Source organism: Metopolophium dirhodum, chromosome 1 (genome assembly GCF_019925205.1).
Source record: "Metopolophium dirhodum isolate CAU chromosome 1, ASM1992520v1, whole genome shotgun sequence".
NCBI classification, from domain to species: domain Eukaryota; kingdom Metazoa; phylum Arthropoda; class Insecta; order Hemiptera; family Aphididae; genus Metopolophium; species Metopolophium dirhodum.
In genome coordinates this window covers 112,475,658-112,500,076 of record NC_083560.1, presented here as the reverse complement: position 1 = coordinate 112,500,076, position 24,419 = coordinate 112,475,658, and the positions used below count along the sequence as shown (strand labels likewise).

The window sequence follows — 24,419 nt, the reverse complement described above, 5'->3', positions numbered from 1 at the left end:
ATGTGAAGAAGTATCTAACTATGTCGTTCACTAGATGTTGATCTGTTATCCACTTGCAATACATGATTTATGATTCTTCCCTTGTATCAGTCATGAGCGTGAAACACCTAAGTATACTTTACACTACTATTCTCAATTTTCACTCCCATGTCAAATCTTCATGTTGCAGGGCACTACAAGTACTAGGATTTGTGAAGCGAATAGCTTCTGAATTCAAGCTCGAATATTCAATAAAAGTACTTTTAAAAGTGACTAATATTTATGTAAACTGTTTTGTGCTATATGTGCATTGTTTAATATATTATAAAATTTAAAACCTTATATAAATACTGTTTTATTTTACGGCTGTGTTAATCAAAAATTTTATAAAATATTAATTGTTCAGACATTTAAAAAAGGTTAAGAACTGGACTATATTATACATAAAATGTTATATACATTATTATTTATTATGTACTAAAATATTGTTATTTTTTGAGATGTTGATCATGAATGTGTAAAAACATAAATTACACTTAAGTAAACGGGGTCTGTGAAGAAAATTGTTATTGAATTAACCAATAGTGTTACACAGTTTATTATTCAAATAACGAATCGTTATATGTAAGATTGTTTATTTAAGTTCAATAAGTTGACATGTAGACTGTAGAGTCTAAGAGAATAATAATGAATAATAAATTAACAATCTTATTATGCTGACCTGCAACTATTTAAACACATAAGCAATACATGAGTATATAGTTTAATGTTATTACTTTTTGTCTAACTAGTTACTATTTTAAGACTCATAATCTAAGGTAAGTCTTGCCAAAGAGACGGATATGGTTGTGGTTTGAGAAGGAGTTAGATAGTTAGTTAGGTAAATTTTTTTATTTTGGATTGGGATTTTATGGAGTTGTGTACGAATTTAAAATATACAGAAATGAGGAGTTTTTGACGATGGTGGGCCGATTAGATCTAAAATAATAGTATAATAATAATAGTATTAGAATAAATAAAATAGATGAACATTAAAATTTTTTTGGTAAAATATAATATCCAATAAAATAATTTAAAATTAAACTAATATTTTTAGATTTTGGTTAAGTTTGGTTACTTTTTAACGTATTATAGATTTAAATAGTTTGACTTTGAATATTTTACTATGACTATACTGTAGTTATACATATTGTTTACTTACTTAAGTTTAATTATATAAACATAAGATATTAATATAGTTTGTTGTATAATTTCATAATGACAAAATGATAAATAATAATATAATAATATTTATTGTCACCAAATTATAACAATTACAAACAATTTATGAGTAACAAAACAAAACAAAAAATTACATTAAAATACATTGGTTCTCTTTTCAAAAGCTGAGCTTGTGCTGAAAAGAGGGAGTTGTGATACAGATTTAGATATTATTGATTATGATCGTTATTGACAGTTAATAAAGCAAAAAATAGAACAAAATAAATAGGTAGAGTATGCACAAGAAAGACAATAAAAGAAAGGATGAAGAACAATTAGTAATTGCATTATAAACGCTATAGCCTATATGATATATATATATAATCGTAAGTAAATAAAATGTTAAGATAGCATATTCTGTGGATTATAATATACTGGTATAATTAGAAGATTAAATAGAATTATTTGATAATAGTAATTAATTTTAACACAAATTTAACTATTAACAGTGAAAAATAATATTAATTAATTTCTAAATTAAGTAGTTATTACAAAAAAATAGATTAATACATTTTAAAAACAACTTATTAGGTATTAAAAAACATATTTAACAAGTCTATCAAAATTGTAAAAAGTCTTAGTGTATAAAAGCTCTAATAATTAAAGTGGTATAAATTTACAAGTCTGAGTATAAAAATATTAATAAATAAATAATATTATATAAAAATAGTATAAGTTATATTATTTACAAATCATATATAGTATATATTGTATAAAAATAAAATAAAAAATAAAAGTAATGTAAATAAATTATTTACAAGTCAACTAACTAACTAACTAAGTAACTTGCAATTGTCAAACATTCATTACTGATCCTAATAAAAATATAAAGATTATTATAAAAATGATTACATATAAACACGGGCACTCAAATAAAATACAAATAATAGGTATACAAATGGTTGAGGTCGAACTTGTTTTCTATAATAACCATCCATCAGATGCACTGACGTCCTTAAAAAAGTTAATAAATCTCCATTCGCACTTAACGGATTTATGTAGCCTTGTATTTTGCTGGTGACTTCTTATCTATCTACTCGAGATAGATGACATCTGATCAGTAAATTATATTTAAAATATATCTTATAACTTATATATGTATATATGTATATATATTTGTATATATTTTGTTTAGAGAATCACCTGGAGATGCCTGCGAGCTTGGTCTATTTCCAAATAATATTGGTTTTCAATTATCAATAGTTTCTCTAGAATAACAGTAAGTCTTCAATTAATACAAAGAATCTAAATACATTGTTGCTATAGTTGATTAATAACTGTGCAACAAATAACACCATCACCCAACCAGACATAGTATAAATCTAAGAGTGCCCAATAACAAAGTCTGCCAAGCATATGTCTGAATTAGGCCTTCCAGCCTACTCCTGGACACTAAGCATCGTATGAAAAAAAAATTGTATTTTATTATGTTGTATAACATGTAAGACATTAATTTAAGAAAATTTATATCAAGCTATAAACATATCAGTGCACCACTTCATTCACAAGTCTTCATAGGTATCCCTTTCTACTTGTTGATTTGGTATGTATAATATACAATAGGTCCTACCTGATATACCTACCTTTACCTTATATTATATTCTATTGATACCCATTCACATATAGAATCACAAATACATAATATGTATTAATAAAACAATATTCACAAACATGAATATATAATGAAATTAGTATATGCATGAAATCCCAGATATTGGGGTGTTTTCCAATTTGTGTCAGCAGTGTAGCGTGAAATGATTCAACATAATTGTTGGTACGAATTTCTGACCTAAAACGAATTACAACAAATGACACTAATCTGTTATGTTATGTTTTAATAATTCTAACCCAAAGACACTTATGTTTATAGCGCCTATTTCTGTAAGCCAAAAGTTCTGCATGTAGCCAAATAAAAATGGTTGTAAGCGCTCTCGAGTTATTGGCTGTTGTCCGTTGACATATTCTACAATTAATTGAAACCCATCAAACATGGTAAAATGGCAATTTATTTGGGCTTCAGCAGGAAGGTGGGGTAGAGCTAACACCTAAAACCAAAGACAAAATGTTAAACTAATATTAGTCAAATTAAATAATAACAAGTTACAAGGAACTACAGGACAAAAAGCCAACGGGAAAAAGACTGACGGTGGCCCAAAAAAAGATAGTTGGATGTAGTGGAGAAGAAACAAAAACAAGAATAATTCATCATAATATTACCATGCGTAAAACTGTAGCAGCCTCGACAGTAATTTGGAATACTAGTACTGGATAACAGACTACATAATTTAATTTAAGTTCAATACATTAATAATAATAACAAAACAATTCATTAAAAATTACAGAGCATAAGTTTATTTTAACTCACTTGATAATAATGAAACCAACACCCCTGAAGCTTGGTATGCGGAAATATTATCCTCACAGCGTTCATTAAACCTCGTTCTTAATCAGTTATTATAGTAAGTCGGTTGTAGTTTAGTGGCAAAATTTGTTGTACAATTCTGAGGAAAGACTCATATGTGGACAGGGTCATCCTTGCGGCCAATGCGTACACCATTAGAAAATACTGAATAGAACAATCATATACAATTTTTAAATGTATACACATGAATGGCGGTGAACTCTTAGAGAATATTAAGAGTCAGGTGGAGAAGAAGTGCATACAAAATTAATGTCTATTTACAAAAAACCTAACTTACCACATTTCTGAACACTATATGGAAAGTAAGTAGGAAGCCCTTTCTCAAATCAGTTGGATTTTTTGGAACAGTCTTAAAAGTTCCATCTACTCCTGCCATGGTAATTGACTGAAGTAGTTCTCCACTATATTTTTCAATTGCATCAGTATTTGCAAATATAACTCCTAGTCGTTCGAAAATTATGTTGAAAAAATCTAAATAATAGAATAGTATAATATGATTATAATGAAAAGATAACATACATTTGAAGTTGTAACATAAAATATACAAACGGACCTTGAGGATGGGTGCTGCAGGGATGAAACATAAGGTTCATTGAGGATATGCGCAAATTGATCAACCGTTTTCGGATTTACCAAGCATCGACAACGTCTCATTTTATTGAGGCTCGACAGGGACTGTAAATGAGTATAATCATGTGCACCTTCAGGATTCCTATGACATTTATAGTATTAAATTAAAACTACAATATAGTATTAATAAATCAGTATTTGATAATAATAATACATTAATTGAAAATAAAAAAAATATTTGTGATGTATTTAATACATTTGTTGTAAATGTTGGTGCTGACATAGAAAATAATATAAAACCAAATGGATTTGTAGACAAACCTTGGGATATATTAAATAAAAACTGTAGAATTACAGACTCTATATTTATTACCCCAGTTAACGAAACCAAAATAGTGCAACATATAAAAAAAAATTAAAGATAAAACATCATTTTTTGAACACGATCTTTCAAATTATATATAAAAAAAAACAGCAAATACTATAGCTTATCCTTTATTCTATATTTATAATTTATCAATAACTTTAGGAATATTTCCCTCTAGTTTTAAAAAATGTATAATAATACCCTTGTAATGAACAGATGGTTATTAACTCAGATCATAAACTGTGTCTTCACTCAAGATACTGCAATGGTAATTGTAAGAATTGTATAATTTTAGAACAAGTGCGCAAATGTTTAATATTAATCCAAAAAGTACTTACAACACAACTTCTTGGTTATATATCTGCCTAATGGAGGTAGCTAAATTGCCAGTACTCGTTCCAGCCAAACCAATAGACCGCCCTAAATGAACCATTGGAATGTCCACATTATAATATGGTCATTATTATACCATTACCTTTTATAACATCTTCAGACCTAACCCAAGCTATTGATGGACAAAATTCAGCGACATTCTTCTGATTTTCACAGACTAAATATCTACATAGGTAATAGTTATATGATAACTAATATTATATCAAATAAGTAAATAATGAAACATTTTTATTAAGATCTGTGTAGATTAGTACATTGGTTTGTGCTAAATATCATAAGTATCAGTTGTACTTACGTTTTATTGTTCCTAGCACCATTTTTATAATATCTGTATTTTAGATTGTCCATAAATACTTTGGAGTTTAACCTTACACCAGGTAAAACTGTGAAGGTTTCTGCTCACTGGCGTTGTATATCTAAAGATTCACATTGTCATATTAATTTAATTACCAATTGTATTATAGCATTATTATAGATATTGTTGCATATAGAACTTATATAATTAGACTTGATGAAAAACATGATTTTTTTAAATGATTTTTTCAACTTTTTTAAAGATTTTTAAAACATGATTTAATTGAATTTAAAACAAAATATGTAATTTATTAAAAAAAAATTTATTTATTTAATATCTTAATTTTTTTAATATTATACAATTTATACATTTTAATATTTTAATATTTTATAATTATGTTGTATAAGTTTGTGTTGTAATTTGTAAATGAAATAGGCATTAAACACTTGTAACAAATAAATAAGACAATTGTGATATTTAAATATTATGTTACCTATCAAGTTTATATTAATTTATTAATTTTTATTTTTATTTATGTTGGAGTACAACTAATTACTAATTGTTATGTTATTTATTGGTATGTAATTTTAATAATTCTATTTTGACATTATGACTTGTTAAACAAATGTACTGTTAGTAATTTGAATAAGTAAAATTATTATTATAAATGTTATAAATTTCAAATTTGTTTATGAAACAAAAAATAATAATAAATAGGAGTTGTCAGTATGAACTTATATTATAAGGTTTATGCACATAAATTATGTTTTTTTGTTTTAAACAACTGTTTTTTTATGTTGTTTAAATCACTTGTTTTAAAAGTTTTAAACAAAACCACGTTTGATTAATTTAGATGTTTAAAACATGTTTTAAACGAGTGTTTTAATGTTTTAAACAACTCGACTCATTATAATATGTAAACTACCGTTGTTTTCATCTTCAATATCATCTAAATCATCTTTCCTCCTCTTCAACAATAACATCTAAATCTTCATCCTCCTCATCTATTACCATCTCCAAATCTATATATTCTTCATTATTTAAACCAATAAAAAACATGTGGATTTAATTTGAGTTATAAAATAATGTTGAGTCAATAAAAATGTAATATATAAATAAATAATACTTACTACTAAGTAAGTAATCGTGGTCAAGTAATGCATTAAAAGCCATTTTTTTGTAATTTCGTGGTTGAATTTGAATTTGAATACTAATTACTCATTAAACACTTAATCAATAGGTGATAGAGAAAATAAAAAAGTACATTTAACACAGGCTGGCACTAAAACTGATATTAAATTATTATTTTTGACATTGATATTTTTATTGGTTGGTCATGTTGGTATGAGATTATTTTATTTTTTTCTTATCATTTGTAAGAGAACGGCTTTTGGCACAATTGGATCATCGCAGGAAAAATTTTTGTCAAAAATGTCCACTGGAGTGAGTCACGTCTAATCTCTATCATCTTATCAGTTACCGTTGATAAAAAAAAACCAAAAATAACCATGAAAATAAAAACCAAATTTTTAAATTTTGCTATATTATGTATTTATGTCTTATTATAATATATTATTATCGTTGTTTTAAATTTTCAATCCTTAGCTATAAAAATTGAACATTTTATAATTTTTAACTACGTTTTAAAAATTTGTCACAGTACAATAATAAGAATAATAATTTAAAATAAATTTCAAGCTTTAAAAAATTGTCAATACAAACATACAGTCTAGTTATAGTAATAATCATTTCAAATAAGTTTTACGTTTTAAAAAATTGGTAAATGAAGAATTGTATGATAATACATACATGTCCACAGTAACAGTATGATTGCCATTTCGCCATCAATAAATGTAAATACTTAAATATGCTACAAATATTTTAACAAATTAAGGTTGCATCCTCCACTCATCTTCAATTTTCTCTTAATAACTGAGTCATAATATAGATGAAAAACCAATCACAGTAAATGTTAACCAAATATAAATCACCTATAACATAACCAACCAACAATAATAAAACTGAACAAACATTTTATGATGAACGATGCTTCCCAGTAGAGATGTTCCGGGTACCCGGCAATTACTCGATATCATATTTAAGACTCGGCTCTTACTCGATACCCGGCGTAATACCAACATTTTTACCCGGCATTACTCGCGGTACCCGTCGTAATACTACATTTTTACTCGACTCATATCGAATGGCAAACGACAATCTATTTATAAATATATACATACCTATAATTAATATAACGGGAGAAATCTAATATTCAAGGGTAATGAATTTACCAATTATAATTTATTTTGGTACTTATTATATTACTTAGAATAACTGAACCGATTTACGATAGCCAGTTGATTATAAACAAATCATGTTTTTCTTCTATGAATTACAAAAATAAATCTCGTGTTTACCGTCTGATGTTTATATATAAATTATATGATAACAATCTGCAATCAAAACCCGTAATAAAATATAAATTATTACTATACAAATATTCTCAAGTATAAGTAATCACTAATCATTAATCACTTAACATTCTAGTAGTCTACACTGCACAGCAAGTACAGTTGTAGTACCTAGTACCTACTACCTATTGCTTTGTTGTTTTAACTTTTTTAAATTCATTCAATTCATTCAATGAATCCAATGGACGAGGAAGTGCCATGTATCGGTATGTAATACGTTTTATGTAATTTCAAACTCTATTATTTTTTATTTGTTTTATTACCTGGGAATTGTAGCTTTAAAAATCACACATTCTCTATTTATCTATATGTAAATACTAAATAGTAAAAATATGAATATCAATTTTACATAATTTAATAAAGACTAAAGAGCTATTTTAAAATAAAACAATTATAAATACTTAAATAGGAACCATATAACATAATATTATATTATGTTATAGGCTAACCAAATACTTATTAAAGTATTAACTATTAAATATTAAGTATTAAGTATAACCACAGTTTAGCCATTTACAATAACTAGGTAATAAAATTAATTGTTTTTTTTACACATATTATATTAGATAAGTAGTCCATCATTTTATTAAACACACTTGATAAAAGTAAATTAACAATTAAAATAAAACCAAGATTTAAAATCTCAACTGTATTATGAATATTTGGTAGTATTTGGAACATTCTGGTATACCTTAATGAATAATTGGTACCAGAGCTACCTACTAGTCAATTTAAATTTAATCCTGATTATTATTATTTATTTATTTTATATTTTAATAGATCCATTATTAAAAACAAAAAAATTAAGTTTAATTTGGGAATATTTTGAAGAGTCTACATGTGACCTGAGTAGAGTTATTTGTAAACAATGCAAGCAAAAGGTATGCATACAAAGGATTGGGGAAAAAGATGACTACTTCCTCTATGAAGAAACACTTAGAATCAAAAATAAACCATTGTACAAAGAAATGTTAAAATCTGAAGTAAGTTAAGAAATTATAATAATTATAAAACTATAGTTGGTTAATGGTTAGGTATTATGAAGATTAAAAAGTAATATATTAATATTTTGTATCTATTATTCTAAGGAATCAAAAAAAGGCCAAAAGCATTTAAATCTTAAATCTGCTACATGCGATATTAAGACTAAAAGCCATCAACTATCTATTTACGAATCAATGACCAAAACAGAATGTTGGGATATAAATGATAAAAAATCCAAAGTAATTCATAAAGCAATTGGTGAAATGATTTGTGTTGACAATGAACCGTATAATTTAGTTGAACGGACAGGGTTTAAAAAACTCATGGAAATTGTTAAACCACAATATAAAGTAAGCTTGTTTCTATTTTTATTATATTAAATAATAAATAAATGTAAATTTCTTTTTTTAGGTACCTGGTCGCAAATATTTTACTGATAATATTATTCCAGAAATGTATGTTGAACTTAAATTAAAAATTATGGATATGCTGAAGCAGGTTCATACTGTATCGCTTACATCAGATATTTGGACATGCAGCCACAATAATGAAAGTTTTTTAAGTTTTACATGTCATTGGATTTCTAATGATATGATACAACATCATTGTGTCTTAAATGTTAGACATTTCTCTGAAAGACATATAGGCCTCGCCATTAAAGATACATTAGAAAGACTTTTGCAGGAATGGGATTTAGAAAAAAAGATTCATTTATTAGTACGGTGAGTGCCAAGTGGGAAACAATTACCTAATATTAAGCGATTATGTATAACTAGCTGTCCCGCCCGTCGTTGTCCAGGCCAAAGATTTGTATTTTTAATAAATATATTTGTACAAAATATACTACATTTCTTCTAATTATCTAAGTATAATAACACAGGCTGCAGGACAGTGGACAAATTAACTTATTTTTTAACTTATTAAATTAATATATTAACTGATTAATATAGAAAATTAGAAAAATGTAAGTTAAATATGACATATTTTGGTACCTATTCTAGGTGTTATCCTAGAAAGTAGGAATTCCATATATTTTTTAACTAAAGTACTTATAATGTATTTTTTTTAGAGATAACGGAGTAAGTATTAAAAAAGGTGTCGATGATGCTTCGTTATGCAGTTCTGGTTGCTTTCTACACACTATTCACCTACTTGTAACTGAATCGATAAAGAGTCAAAAATCTGTTCAAGACTTAATGATTCGTGCCAGAAAAGTGTCTACTCATTTTCACCATTCATCATCTGCCACTGATAAACTTAAGTCTATTCAAATTGAACTTGGCACTCACCCTAAGAAACTTATTCAGGACATTTGCACTAGGTTGGTATAAATATTAAATACAAGTTAAAATTGTATATTCTATTTTTTATAATTTGGTCTACCTAATTTGTATTTAAAGCGCACGGCTCGTTTATTTTTAACAAATATGTCTCCCCTATTAATATAGATAAGTGACACCAACTATCTTCATTAAGTAAAAATTTAAAAATACAAATAAAATTAATATTAGTTATTTTTTCAGGTGGAATTCCAGTTTTTATATGTTGAAACGATTGTTACAATTAAAAACTGCCATTTTAGTATATATAAGTGATGTTGAATCAACTCTACCGACTTTTAGCCCCAATGATTGGTTATTAATGGAATCATTAATACATTTACTAAAGTCTTTTGAGGAGCTCACCAAACGTATAAGTTCAAATAAATCTATTATTAGTGAAGTTATACCTGCAATTATGATATTAGATACTTTTTTGAATCGACCTAACACTTCTCATTTTGGAGTTGGGACTACTAAGGATATTATCCTCACTCGTTTTTCAAAGCGTTTTGAAAAAATAATCAAAGATGACAACCTTATTATAGCCACATTTTTGGATCCAAGGTTTAAATTGTTATTTTTTAAACCAGAAAATAAACAAATAATGAAAAAAATAATATTTAAAATAATATCCAAATTCAACAATCTTAATTCAAATATCGAACATGAACCTACTAGTAGTTATATATCTGCAGTAGAAAATTTGAATGCTGGAAATAGAGAGTCATTATGGGATTTTAATAAAGAAATTGCAACAACATCAAATATCGACCAAACTGAAGAACCTAAGTCTCTTAACTATACAGATTTGGATGACTACCATAATTTCAATAAGGATCTAGTTGTGGAATTTGAAAAATATTGTAATATGAAATGTGTTTCGATTGAAGAAGATCCATTAAGTTGGTGGAAAATAAATTTTGAAAGTTTTCCATTGATTGGAAATAAATTACTATTACAAAAATATTTATCAGCGCCAGCATCCAGCGTTTATTCTGAGAGGTCGTTCTCAGAGGCAGGATTAGTAAAGAAGTAGAAACTAAAAGAAATAGACTTCAGCCTCAAAATGCTGAACAACTTTTGTTTCTTCATCATAATATAAACAAATTTTAAATATTTTTATTGTATAATGATAATATATAATAATGTTAATTACTGACAGGATACCTATTATAATTTAATTTGTTTTATTAATAATTTGTTAATTTTTATTAAACTATTAAGTTTTATTTTATGTTTAAACAGTTTAAAGACTAAATTTAAACGTTCAGAGATTTTAAATTTTAAATAAAGAATTTTAAAAATGTATTGTCACAATACATTATATGTAATATACTATTGTGTGGTATTTAGTTTTTATTAATTTATTGTTTTAGTATTTACATTTGAATTTTTAGTTACAAATTACAATATTCATTCATTATTTAATATTATTGTCTATTGAACAAAACTGTACATAGCTATTGCCTAATATCTAAACAACTGGTATTAGTGTTACTTAATTTGTATTAGTGTTTGTCTAAGTTTTGTTATTAATTTATTATAATTGCAGAACACTCAGTGGCCAGTACCAGTACTGACTACTGAGTGCTTAAATTGTTTAAAGACTTAAATTATAATATTAATAATTTATAATCAGTAATTGTTAGTTGATACTTTAATACTAGTATAATTCCCATTTTGTATTTACATTTCTACTCAGCCTATACTCAATACCCGATTAGTGTTAAAATTTTTACTCGGCCAATACTCAATACCCGGTTAGTACTATAAATTTTACTCGGCCAATACTCGATACCCGGTTAGTATAAACAATTTTACTCGGCCAGTACTCGGTACCCGGCTTAGTACCAGATTTTCTACTCAGAACATCTCTACTTCCCAGTAGTGAATGAAAATGTGTTCAAAATGTTTGGAAACGGCCATTAAACTAATTGGTATTAATAAACCATAATCTGTTAACAGTGGCGTGGCAAACTGAAAATTTTCTAGAGGCAAATTACAAATATCCCAAATATTAATGCATAATAATGTATTAATGTAAAATAATTAATTATATTTCAGATCATTATTGACTACCTAATGAGTATATCATATTACATTTACTAGGGGACCTACTTGCTATCACCCACCCCTCTATTTAAGAAAAATCTCAGTTGCAATTCCCTCTGAAATTTACTGTTCACCACACTACTGTCTGTCTGGGCAAATTAAATGTTTTACTTATTTATTATCTATTTATTATTAATATCTTATATATATATATATAATTTAAAAACACTTTCACTATATTTAAATATTTATAGTATATATTTTTTCATTTTTATTTCTTGAAACTAAAATAAAAAATTAAAAAATTGATTAAAATTATTTTTAATTTCAAAATAGCCAATTTCTATCTCATTATAAGAACAATTTTGATGGTAAAATCATTTATCTAAATTAAGTAGTTTATTTGTTGGATTAAATTAACTCAAAACGTAATTAATTTTTTTTAAATATTATTTTTGAAAATTTCTTAACTTGCATATTTTATATTACATTTATAGTTTTACTTATAAGTTACAGTAAAAGAAGTGTGTACGCCACTAAATTTACTAATATGCTAATGAGATTATTAATAAATGTTTTTATGCATTAACATTTAATACCCATTATATCATACAGGGTAATTCACCAAGCATGCTCAACCCCCTTATTTCATTAACAATGCAATTATTCAGTAGTGGTCGGGATCGCCTAGCAATTACTGTCGGCTATGTAGTGCATGTTGTGTAATTATGTATATTTGTGTATGTGTGTAGGTGTGTACACAATTATGAATTAAACAAATAGGTAATAAAAAATGGTAACACGGTTTCTGATAGCTAAGTAGCTGTATAATACGCAAATTGAAATAATAGCAGTACAAATTATGTATTAAAACTCACCGTAACACAAATGTATAAAAAATATATAATAATAATAATAAATGACCTATCGAATAATGGCCAATCGAAATAATAATAATATATTGACGCAGCTATTTGAGCTGAAGCTCGTATAAAATAATATGCGGCCCTTCTGGCCAACAAATTAATAATAATAAAAAATATCTATAGCCCTTTTGGCCCAACAGTTAAATGTGTATAATAAATAAATAATAATAAAAATAATGATAAAACTCACAGTTTGTGGAGCGCAGACTAGCTAGCTGGTCCTGTGCTATAGTATGGGTACAATACACGCAAACAGTGGCGCATTTAGGGGGGGGGCAAAGGGGGCAATTTCCCCCGGCGGCAGATTCATAGGGGCGGCAGTTTTTGTACCTAAATAATTATTAAAAATTATAATAATATAAAATTTATAATTTTGTAATTTGTTCTAAAGTAATGTTAGCCGCTAGGTACCTAACAAAATATGAAGCAATTTTAAAATAATATGTAATTTACATAAATCGTTTACACATACGAAATTGATCGCTAAACAATCTCAGGTTTGTTAAATGTTATGTTATAAATACAGACTACCTATGGGCTATGAAAACATAAATCTATTATTATTTATTACGTTGGATGCCCGATGCGGGATGGCAAGAACATTGATAACGTAGACGGGTCCTCGTACCGGCTTATCTGTGTTTATTATGTATTCTAAAATACAAATTTCAAAGAACAAATTGCTTCTGCAGTCTTTTCAATTTTTGACAAGTATAATTTAAATCTTAAACATTTAAGAGGACAATCGTATGACAATGCCAGTAATATGGCAGGTATATATAGTGGATTACAAGCAAGAATTAAAAAGTCAAGTCCACACGCACAATTTGTTCCTTGTTCCGCACATTCACTCAATTTAGTTGGCACAAATGCTGCAAGTTGTTGCCAAAATGCGGTTCATTTTTTTGACTTACTTCAAAAATTATATGTATTCTTTTCATCTTCAACTCATCGCTGGAAAATTTTAAATTCCAATGTAAAAAGTTTATCAGAAACAAGATGGTCAGCTCGAGATGATGCTTGTAAAGCATTAAATACAAATAGAGGATTCATCATAAATGCTCTAGAAAAAATTGAACAAGATGTTACAGAAAGACCAGCTACCCGATGCGAAGCCAAAGGTATAATTAAAAAAATTAATACCTTGGAAATGTCATTCTTGTCATTATTTTGGGGTGATATTCTTAATCGATTTAATAAATGCAGTAAAAAACTACAATCAGTTGAAATTAATTTGGGTACAGTCATAGACATTTATCAGTCATTAATTACTTATGTAAATGACCTTCGTACAGATGAAGAATATATACGTTATTTAAATCTGGCAATTTCAATTTCATCTGGACATTTTAAGAACACAGTAAACAAGCGCATAAAAAAAGGAAAACATTCAGTGACGAAAATATAGATGATGAAGCCAGCAACAGTGACATAAATTATAAGATAAGTACATATTTTGTTATCTTAGATAGAATCAAAAATGAGCTAGAAAAAAGAAAAATAGCCTATGATCAGTTATTCGAAAAGTACTCGTTTTTCTTTCAATTGGAAAAATTGAACAGCGTAGAAATCAGAGAACAGGCAAAATGTCTTCAAGATATATATGTTGATGATTTAGGAAGTTCTTTTCCCAATGAATGTGTTCACTTTAAGTCACATATAAAGAACCTCAAAGTTGATGAAAGACCAAAAAATATTCAGCAAATGCTTATATTTATCAAAAATAATGATTTTTCTGAAATGTATCCTTACATTGTTATTACGTTAAGAATGTTATTATGTACACCATGTAGTAACTGTTCCACTGAACGGTCTTTTTCAGCTTTAAAGAGAGTTAAATCATACCTAAGATCAAATATAAAAGAGGAAAGATTAAATGCGTTGGCAATCCTAAATATTGAAAATGACATTACAACAAAACTAAATTATAACAATGTTATTAATAATTTTGCTACTAGACAAGCACGTAGAAGATTTTAAAAGCTGAAAAAGACCTTTTGGAGGAAAAGTTTTTAAATAACCTCAATGTTTGAATAATGTTCAATAAAATTGCATAAATTATTATTATTATTTTTTTTTTTTGGGGGGGGGGGGGGGGTAGGGGCGGCAAAAATACGTTGCCCTGGGGCGCATATTTTCCAAATGCACCCCTGCACGCAAATGACAAAAATAATAATGTAATGATTGCCCTAATGGCTCACAATAATAAAATAATATAATATACGAACAGACGTATAATAAACTCGTGTCTGGTCGACGTTACGATGAAAATCGGTGTTCGCTGAAAGACGTACGATACGAGACAAAATATCACAGTGGCCATGTTCATAACGTTCGCGGAGTCAGCTCGGCGACGTGCGATAACGCGGTGATAGTAAAAATAATTATGTATAATAATATTATAGGAACACTTGCATAATTCACTGGACACGTTTGAATAGTATATACAAAAATAAAACAATGATTACAAGTTACAACGGTGATTGTGTGTGTGACCAGCTGTTCCCCCGTGGCCGATATCTTATTTCTATGCTTAAAGGAGCACACAACACAAAAAATAAGTTTTTTTTATTTGAAAGAATGTTCAATTCTAAGGATAATGGTATAGGTTTTACGTTTCTAGTTTTCTACTCACATTATTCAATAAGTTATGAGCAATTGAAAAAAGACGTGTGACGTCATTGGGCCTTAGTCTTCGTAATTGCCTATCTTATACGTGTAAAAGTTCCTCACTTCACACAACGATTTATCAACCTAAACATTTTATTTTTGATGAATTAATTAGAAAAAAGACTGTTAAATTAAAGTTGCGGGAAGTAAAATCAAAACCATGTCCAACTGGAGGAGGACCAGCTGCCCCGCAGAAAACTATAGAAAAACTATCTATTATTGAAGAAAAAATAAGATCACTGAACCCTTTGGCATTCAATGGTACAACCTCACAATTTGATAATGACTGTATTGACCCCTGTATTGACAGTGAAAATATGAAGGTAAATATTATTTACTGTATGATTTTAAATTATTGATTACAGATTATAAATGTATAAATAAACAATTTCAAAATGTGCATTTTATACCATATTAATTATTAATTTATTCAGTTAATAGATGAATTAGACTTGGAAAACGATGAAGTTGAAATTATTATGTATGATGTTGATTGCCAAGAAAATAATAGTGAGGTAAACATACATATTTTTGTAATTTCCTTTAAAATTATAATAATATAAAATATACTAAAAACAATTAATTATATTTCATCATAAAACTTTAAGGATTTGTTTAACACTACTGAAATAGACTGGGCAAATTATACACCAGCTAAGTTGAAGACTCCTATTTCTAAACAGTTATCACATTCTCTTATTACAACTCAAAATCGTTTAGGCATTGTTTGTGCAACTAGTATTTACGACAATGAATCTTTGGACAGTGATTTAGAAGAAAATAAGTAGAGAGTAAGACAATAAAATAATAATATGTAGTAACTATGCTTATTTTTCATAGAATTATTATAATATTATGTTAAATTTAGTTGAAAACTCTAAAAAAAGTACTGCAACAAAAGAAAAAGTGTTTATAGAAGAAAACAAACAAGGTTGTTATTTATTATTTTATATTAGTTATTTAAATGTAATGTGTGCATTAATTTTTAAATTGTACATGGTTCTCTTCCTCAGTATTATTAATGTAAATAAAGATTGGTCAGAAGTTGCCAAAATCAAAATGGATGTTTTGGATTTAAAAAAGAAGTTGTTGGAAGAGGAACTTGATTTCAAGAGAAAAGAAAACTTTTCATAAATAGTCATAATAATTTATTGTTTTGTTATAATTTTGTTAATTTTTTTATGTTATATACTACTAAAAATGAAACAAAAGACTTCATATTGTTTTACTCAATATATTAAATATTAACATTGTTAACATACGCTGGTGTTTTTAATTGTGTGATGAATATAGGTACTTGACTTGACATTCCACCAGGAAGGTCTCAGAATTAAAGTTGATCACACTTAACACATTCCACCAAAGTGTCTTAGAATCATAGTTGATCTTGTTCTATCATTTGTATGATTGTTTACGTTTTCATTTATTACATTGATGTTTACAGAGTTCATTAAATTTATTTGTTTTTGTAGGCGTAATTAAGTAGTTCTTAACTGCATAACCTCCATCACCAACGATCAAACCATTTCCAAATTCTCCTGCTTCTAGACGTCTACAAATTGAAGAATTGAAAAATACAGTTGAATCATGTGACGATCCAGGCCAACGAGCTACTATATCTTGTATCATTAATTTATCATCTGAAACAGTCTGAACATTTATGGAAAAAAAGTTTTTTCTATTCCTGTAGTTTTCTGCATTTTCTCCACCTGGTGATGATATTTTGATGTGTGTGCAGTCAATAGCACCAATGCATCGTGGAAATTTTGCTTTCAAATAAAATCTGTTCTGGACATCAGAAATTTCATTAGCATTACTAGGCATTTTAATAAACTGTGGTCTGAGCCTTAGATCACACATATTGATATTTATACTTTGTAGTGTTATAAATCACCTAATTGTCTACTCAAATGTGTAATGTAAATTATAAGCAGTAACATATTATAATAATGTCACTTAAATTTAGCACTTAAAAGTTTTTTTAAAGCCAATGTTTATATAATTACATACTCTTTCTTCCTCATTGCTTTTCAAGAAATATCAAACTATCTATATGGTGTAAATGGGTTTTGGAGTCAACTATCTAGTATAATTTTGTAACTCCCTTAAAATTACCTGCCTACCCACATTCCAGTTATTATAATTTGTTTGTAGAATTCAATATACAATTGTTACTTAAAATGTATTTAGGTTTTAAAAATGGACTACCTATACATACCTACTTTATATAAGTATCAATATATAATTATAATTACTGATGAGTTTTATTTTTATTTTACCTTTGTGTAACAGTTGTAACTTCTTGTTGAACAATTTCTAATACAATTTTAAAAGTATTTTTAGTCAAACAGAATCTGGCAAAAAAATCCTGGTCGTCCCATTTATTTAAATGGTCTATTCTAGTTGACAATAAATATGGTCTTCGAACTTTTTTGTTGAAATTGAAGTTTTGGTTTATATAACCCAAAAACTCAAACACTTCATCAGTGCTGCTGTCACTGCTACTGCTACTACTTAAATCAGCCATCTAGGATGAATTTTAAGTACCTACCTACGATATATGTAATGCTGTGATGATGTCAAATTGATAGGCATTATAAATTAAATTGGCAATTACATTGAAATAATCACCTATTTAAAGAATATTTTTATGATATGTCAAAAAATTGTATTATAATAGCCCTACAAAATATAGCAACCTAATAACATTGAACTTAATCACAGATTAAATTCCTTAACTGACCATAAATTGTCAGTTAGTTAAAACTTTGATTAAGGTACAGTTAAAATTTAACCAAGAGATCATAAAATCAAAATTTTAGTTTAATTTAAGATTAATATTAACTCAAGTTTAAATTTATTTAACTGATGATTGATAAAATGGGCCTAAATATTCTATATGATTTTTCCATTTTAAACTCGAGTCAATATATAGTCCTAGCTAGTTTATACAACTGACGTTTTCAATACATATGCACGTACAACTTAGGTTATTATTCATTAAGCACTGTGTCGAGTGTTGACAGATTTTTAAATTAATTCTGCTTCTGTATTAATATTAAGTAAACCATTTATATATAGGATAAAAATAACGGACCCAAGGCTGTTTCCTGAACACCATGCTTGACTGGTAAAGATTGACTTAGTTTATCATTAATTTTGACTATTTGATATATATCACTTGAATATGAGCTAATTAGATTATTTTCAATACCTCGAATTCAAGCATAATTTAATTTCTTAAGTAATAATTTTTGATTCACACAATTAAATGCCTTCTCAATATAAAGAAATATTCCAATTAGGTACTTTATTATTCTGATCAAGAATTCAGTGGTGCAACTAGGGGGGTGCAAAAAGAACTCTAGCACCCCCAAGTTAAAATTCAGCATCACCCATATCTAACTTTTATTATTTTATTGAAGTACCATGAATGTTATGTTTTTAAATATTATGATAAATTTCCTGAAAAAATATTTAATTATTTGGTCGTAAGTCTTATAATATAATTCATTATAATTCATTCCATACACGGATATTCCCATAATATTGTTAGACAATTAACGATAAGGACGATACGGAGAAATATATTGCTTACGTGCTATTTTTAGCCAATAGGTCGTATCAAAAAGCACTATATCTCAATAATATTATACTATATATTATATATTATATATATATCATGTACACTGCGGTGGACTGCAATTATACTGGTAAACCCGCATGAGTTCTATAATAACGTTTTATTGGGTAAATCTTTATTATACAATCTTTAATCTTACATTAATGATTAATATTAAGTCTTGTTGACCGCCAACTTTGAATACATGAAGTACTTATTCGAGTATCTGTTGTGATATTGCGTTAAGAAATTTACGATTTACTTGTTGGTTGTTAATATTTATTAAGATACTTTAAAATGTTCAGTTTATTTAAAAAACATACAAATGTAAACTTGGATAACCCAAGTGTGTTTTGTTCGTCGGGTACGTCAAAAAATGACATAGGTGTTAATGATTTGGGAACTCTAAGCAGTGGCGGATCCAGGGGAGGGGCACAGGGGCACGTGCCCCCCCCCCTGTCAATTTTCTATCAACATTTTTTTTTATGTTACTACGAGTATCATATAAATAAAAATACAGTTGTAAATAAAAATAATACTACCTTTTACCTACTAGTAAAATCATTAATTAGGTACATTTAGACTGATAAAAGGAGTTACAGCTTAGTATCTTATCGATCTCTATTTATAACCATTAGGCCCGGAGCACACGTCTTGCGTTATCTTAACGCGCGACACCGCTGCGACGCCGCGACAACGACGTGGTATAGGTACTTACAATTTAATTTCGTACTGGCCGTACTGCACACAAGCACACAGCACTGTTATAAGTTATAACACTATAATTTTTATAAAATAATAGTGTAATTGTGAAATTGCTACAGACGAAGGGCTACGCTTCAACGCTAAATGTAAGTTTATATTTTTAATTTCATTATATGTTTATATTTATTGTCTATTGACGCTTATACATCTTATATGTATTCAAGTTTTGGACGACAGGCAGCGTCGTCCATACGGTAAAATATACTAATATATTGGGAAGTTTATTTCTATTTTTTAAAATTAACTGCGTGTACGCTCGTCATTGTCGGCTGCTAATCGTTAATCATACCTATAGAAAACTATCGAGTTATTAATTTAAAAATAGCTTAACCAAATTGTAATTTTCTTTCATACATTCTTTAATAGAACTTTATTTGTATTTTTTAGATTTATTTTTATTTGGGATTAAAACTTATAATACGTATAAATCCAAATCATGGAGAAGAAACGTCAGAATACAAATATATTAACGTTTTTTAAAAAACAAAATTAGATGATAATATTGTACACAAAAAGTCTGAAAATGAAATTATGCCCCAAAATGAAGACGATCAATCCAACTCAATTCATTCCACTGCTACTGAAATTTCAAATACAAGAGATATTGGCAACTATGTAGGTTTTGAATTTAATAAAATAAAAGACGACGAACTTTATGATATTCTACGTGATCCGTGGATTCCACATGAACATTTTATTTTTCCTCTAATTTCTCAAGGAGATAAAAATCGTTCCTTTAAACTTCACTGGATAAATGAGTATCCCTGGTTGTCTTATAGCCAAAAACTCGGAGGAGCTTTTTGTAGAATATGTGTTTTATTTGGAAGCGATGAGGGAGGTCGTAGTCGTGTAAAACTAGGAAAATTAGTTACAATACCATTATCTCTTTACAAAAAAGCAAAAGAAAATTTTAAGGCCCATCAAAATAATGACTACCATAAGAATTGTGTTTTTAAATCTGATAATTTCATAAGTGTTATGAATGGAAAAATACAAAATATAGAAACAACATTAGACACTGCTATGACACGTAAAGTTGAACAAAATAGGCAAAAATTTCCCTATTATTGAAACCATACTATTTTGTGGCCTACAAAATATATCCTTACGCGGTCATAGAGATGATGGTTCTATAAATTTTGTTGATGACGATATCAAAAATCAAAAAGGAAATTTTAAGGCTTTATTAGAATTTCGTATTAATGCTGGAGATCAAATTCTAAAAGAGCATTTCAAATCTGCAACAAAAAATACTACCTATATTAGTAAGACGACGCAAAATGATTTAATTGATTGCTGCGGAAATGTTATAAGTGATAAAATAATTCAAAAAGTTCATATTTCAAAATTGTATAGTATTTTAGCTGATGAGACGACTGACGTAAGTATTTCTGAACAATTTTCATTTTGTGTTCGGTATTTTGATTCGGACACATGCTCAATACGGGAACATTTTCTTGGATTCACAAAGGTTGAACATGTAACTGGTGAATATTTAGCTGACACCATTATACAAATATTAAAAGAAAAAAATTTAGATCTTGCTCTGCTTCGAGGACAAGGATATGATGGTGCCGCGAATATGAGTGGTGCGTTTAAAGGAGTACAATCTCGAATTGCAAGTTTACAGCCTCTTGCATTTTATACTCACTGTGCCAACCACAGATTAAATTTAGTGCTCAGTAAAGCAAGCACTGTACCTTCAATTCGCAACACAGTCGGAATAATAACAAATATTTATAACTTCTTAAGGGAATCTGCTTTAAGAACTCAACTTTTGAGTGAAAAAATTACAGAACTTTTTCCACATCAAAAAGCAGTAAAAGCTAAAAAGTTGTGTGAAACACGTTGGGTCGAAAGACATGATGGAATTTTACATTTTTTGGAAATATTACCAGCTATAATAGTTACATTAGACGAATTAAGCCTTAGCAACCATACAGGAAGCAATGCACAATCTCTACCTGCAGCTATTTGTAAATTTGAATTTTTGATTTCCTTAAAAATATTAACGAAATTTTTAGCCATAACACTTCCACTTTCAATGCTGTTACAGAGTATTAATATTGACTATACACAATCGATAGAAATGATCAACAATGTTAAAAATTTATTAACTACAATAAGAGAAAATTCAAAAACGGAATTTAAAAACATTTTTGAAGAAACAAGAATAATTGCAGTAAAAATGGACGTTGATATAAGGATTCCAAGAGTAACAAAAAAACAATGTCATCGTGCAAACGCTCAGCCCGAATCAACTGATTTATCTGAATTCTACCACGTTAACTATTTTCTACCTTATTTGGATTATCTTATGTCAGAACTAAATTCACGTTTTAATGAAAATAATGATTCAGTTATTACTAATTTAAAATTAATTATTCCTAAATATTATTTTACTTATGAAACTTCAGACGATAAAATATTGAATGCGGCCAAGACATATGAAGCAGATTTACCTCATAGTATTGAAGCACTACGCGGTGAGTTAAATTTATGGAAACAATTTTGGAAAAATAAACCAGAAAAGGCTGATTCTTCAATGGAAGCTTTTAAATATGCATCTATGTTTCCTAACATTAAATGTCTTTTAACAATTCTTAGTGTGATACCTATAACAACAGCAAGTGCTGAAAGGTCATTTAGTTCTTTAAAAAGAATTAAAACTTACCTACGATCGACAATGAGCCAGGAAAGACTTAACGGCTTAGCAATGTTGCATATAAATAAAGATATTCAAGTAAAACCAGGAGAAGTACTAGATGTGTTTGCTAAAAAACATAAACGAAAACTTCAATTCGACCTATGAGGCAATATGAGAACCTATAAAAATATTTTTACTTATTTACTTATTAATGACTACATATATGTATAAATTATTATTATATGGTATGTGATATTATGTAATCAACATTATTATTATCATTATTATTATTATTACCAATTTTGTTTAAAAATAAGAGTATGTATTATTAATTATATCATCAAAGAATCATTATATAATTTATATGTGCCCCCCCCCTATCAAAATATCCAAGATCCGCCCCTGACTCTAAGTACTGGTCCTCGTCGTCCAGTTCTAGCAGTAAGTATCGATTAAATTTTAACCTAACTAAGTCGAAACACTAAATTCTAAACATATATTTATGTGCTATTTAGTCATATAAAAAAAGTCAATTTGGAAAACAATTAAGATCATTTCGTGGCCAATGGTTTAATGACTTTGAGTGGTTAGAATATAGCATTGAGCGAAATGCTGCATTTTGTTATGTATGTCGGATTTTTAGTACAGGAAACTGCACCCAGGATTTATGGACTCATTCCGGATTTGATAATTGACAAAAAGTAATATTATAAATAATTTACCAATGCAACTATCATTATTAATATTAGCTTGGTCTATTTTAAATATTTAATATAATTTTTTTCAGTTTGGTACAAAAGTAAATGGTCATTTCTTTTCTAAAAACCATCTGACAAATGTAGAAAAAATGAATTCATATAAAAAAACAAAAGAAACAGGATCTGTAATAACCCAAATATCATCTTTCCATAAAGAAGAAGTGGCAAAAAATAGAAAATATATGTCTTACTTAATTGAAATTGTATTGTATTTAGCCAAGCAAGGTATTTCATACAGGGGGCATGATGAAAAATGTGATTCTTTAAATCAAGGTAAAATTGTATAAAAAATTAAAAAATAATGATTTGTTCTGTGTGATTGATATCAATTAACTATGTATATTGTCTTAGGTAATTTTAAAGAATTATGCAATATTGTGTTTTCAAAATTTATACCAGATTTTGAAAATTTTTATAATAAAAAAATTAGTCAAACAAGTTGGAAAGTACAGGAAGAAATTATAGGAATCTGTGCAGATCTTGTTAGACAGACAATTATTGACAATATTGTTAAGACTGGACATTTTGCTTTAATGGTGGATGAAGCCAGGTACAATAGTTTTTAATTTACTCATCTAAACAATCAGTATCATAATAAATATTTTAGTTGTGTTTCGTATGTTAGTAGTTATTTTTGTTGTAATTGGTACTATATTTTTAACTTTATAGAAGCCATAAACAAGAGCAGTTATCTGTGTATATTCGGTATGCAGTCGGTCTTGAATCTCATGAAAGGTTTTTACAGTTTGTTGATGTTTCCAGTGGACAAGACGCCAATAGTATTGTTGCTGCAATTTATCAATGTTTTGAAAATTTGAATATTAGTATGAAATCATTGCATATAGTAGCACAATCATATGATGGTGCTAGTGTGATGTCGGGTTGTCTTGGAGGTGAACAGACCAAAATAAAAGAA

At 27.8% G+C, this 24,419-nt stretch overlaps 3 protein-coding genes and 1 pseudogene across 5 annotated transcripts in view; 2 read left to right on the top strand and 2 right to left on the bottom strand.

Moving 5' to 3' along the window:
- Positions 1–1,284: 1,284 nt before the first annotated feature.
- On the bottom strand, positions 1,285–8,435 carry LOC132933850 (uncharacterized; annotated as a pseudogene).
- On the top strand, positions 7,930–11,099 carry LOC132950991 (zinc finger BED domain-containing protein 4-like). The gene is made up of 7 exons (XM_061022648.1): positions 7,930–7,963; positions 8,589–8,740; positions 8,846–9,091; positions 9,153–9,463; positions 9,811–10,062; positions 10,265–10,627; positions 10,745–11,099. Exons 1-7 carry the CDS (start codon positions 7,930–7,932, stop codon positions 11,097–11,099), a joined length of 1,713 nt encoding a protein of 570 aa, XP_060878631.1.
- Positions 11,100–13,252: 2,153 nt separating this feature from the next.
- LOC132933848 (uncharacterized) overlaps positions 13,253–24,419 on the bottom strand; it is a 29,104-nt gene continuing 17,937 nt past the window's right edge. Inside the window, exon 9 of one of the 3 annotated variants that reach the window (XM_061000118.1) lies at positions 13,253–13,371. In XM_061000118.1, coding sequence (XP_060856101.1) covers positions 13,268–13,371 — 104 coding nt within the window. In that variant the 3' untranslated portion in view covers positions 13,253–13,267. Of the gene's footprint in view, positions 13,372–17,468; positions 17,500–24,419 lie in introns of those variants that run through there. The other 2 variants (XM_061000120.1, XM_061000121.1) reach the window with 2 other exon arrangements.
- Positions 13,379–15,111, top strand: LOC132933849 (uncharacterized). Its single transcript, XM_061000123.1, has 2 exons — positions 13,379–14,162; positions 14,337–15,111. The coding sequence occupies exons 1-2, from the start codon at positions 13,808–13,810 to the stop codon at positions 14,447–14,449; spliced, it is 468 nt and encodes a 155-aa protein (XP_060856106.1). The 5' UTR covers positions 13,379–13,807; the 3' UTR covers positions 14,450–15,111.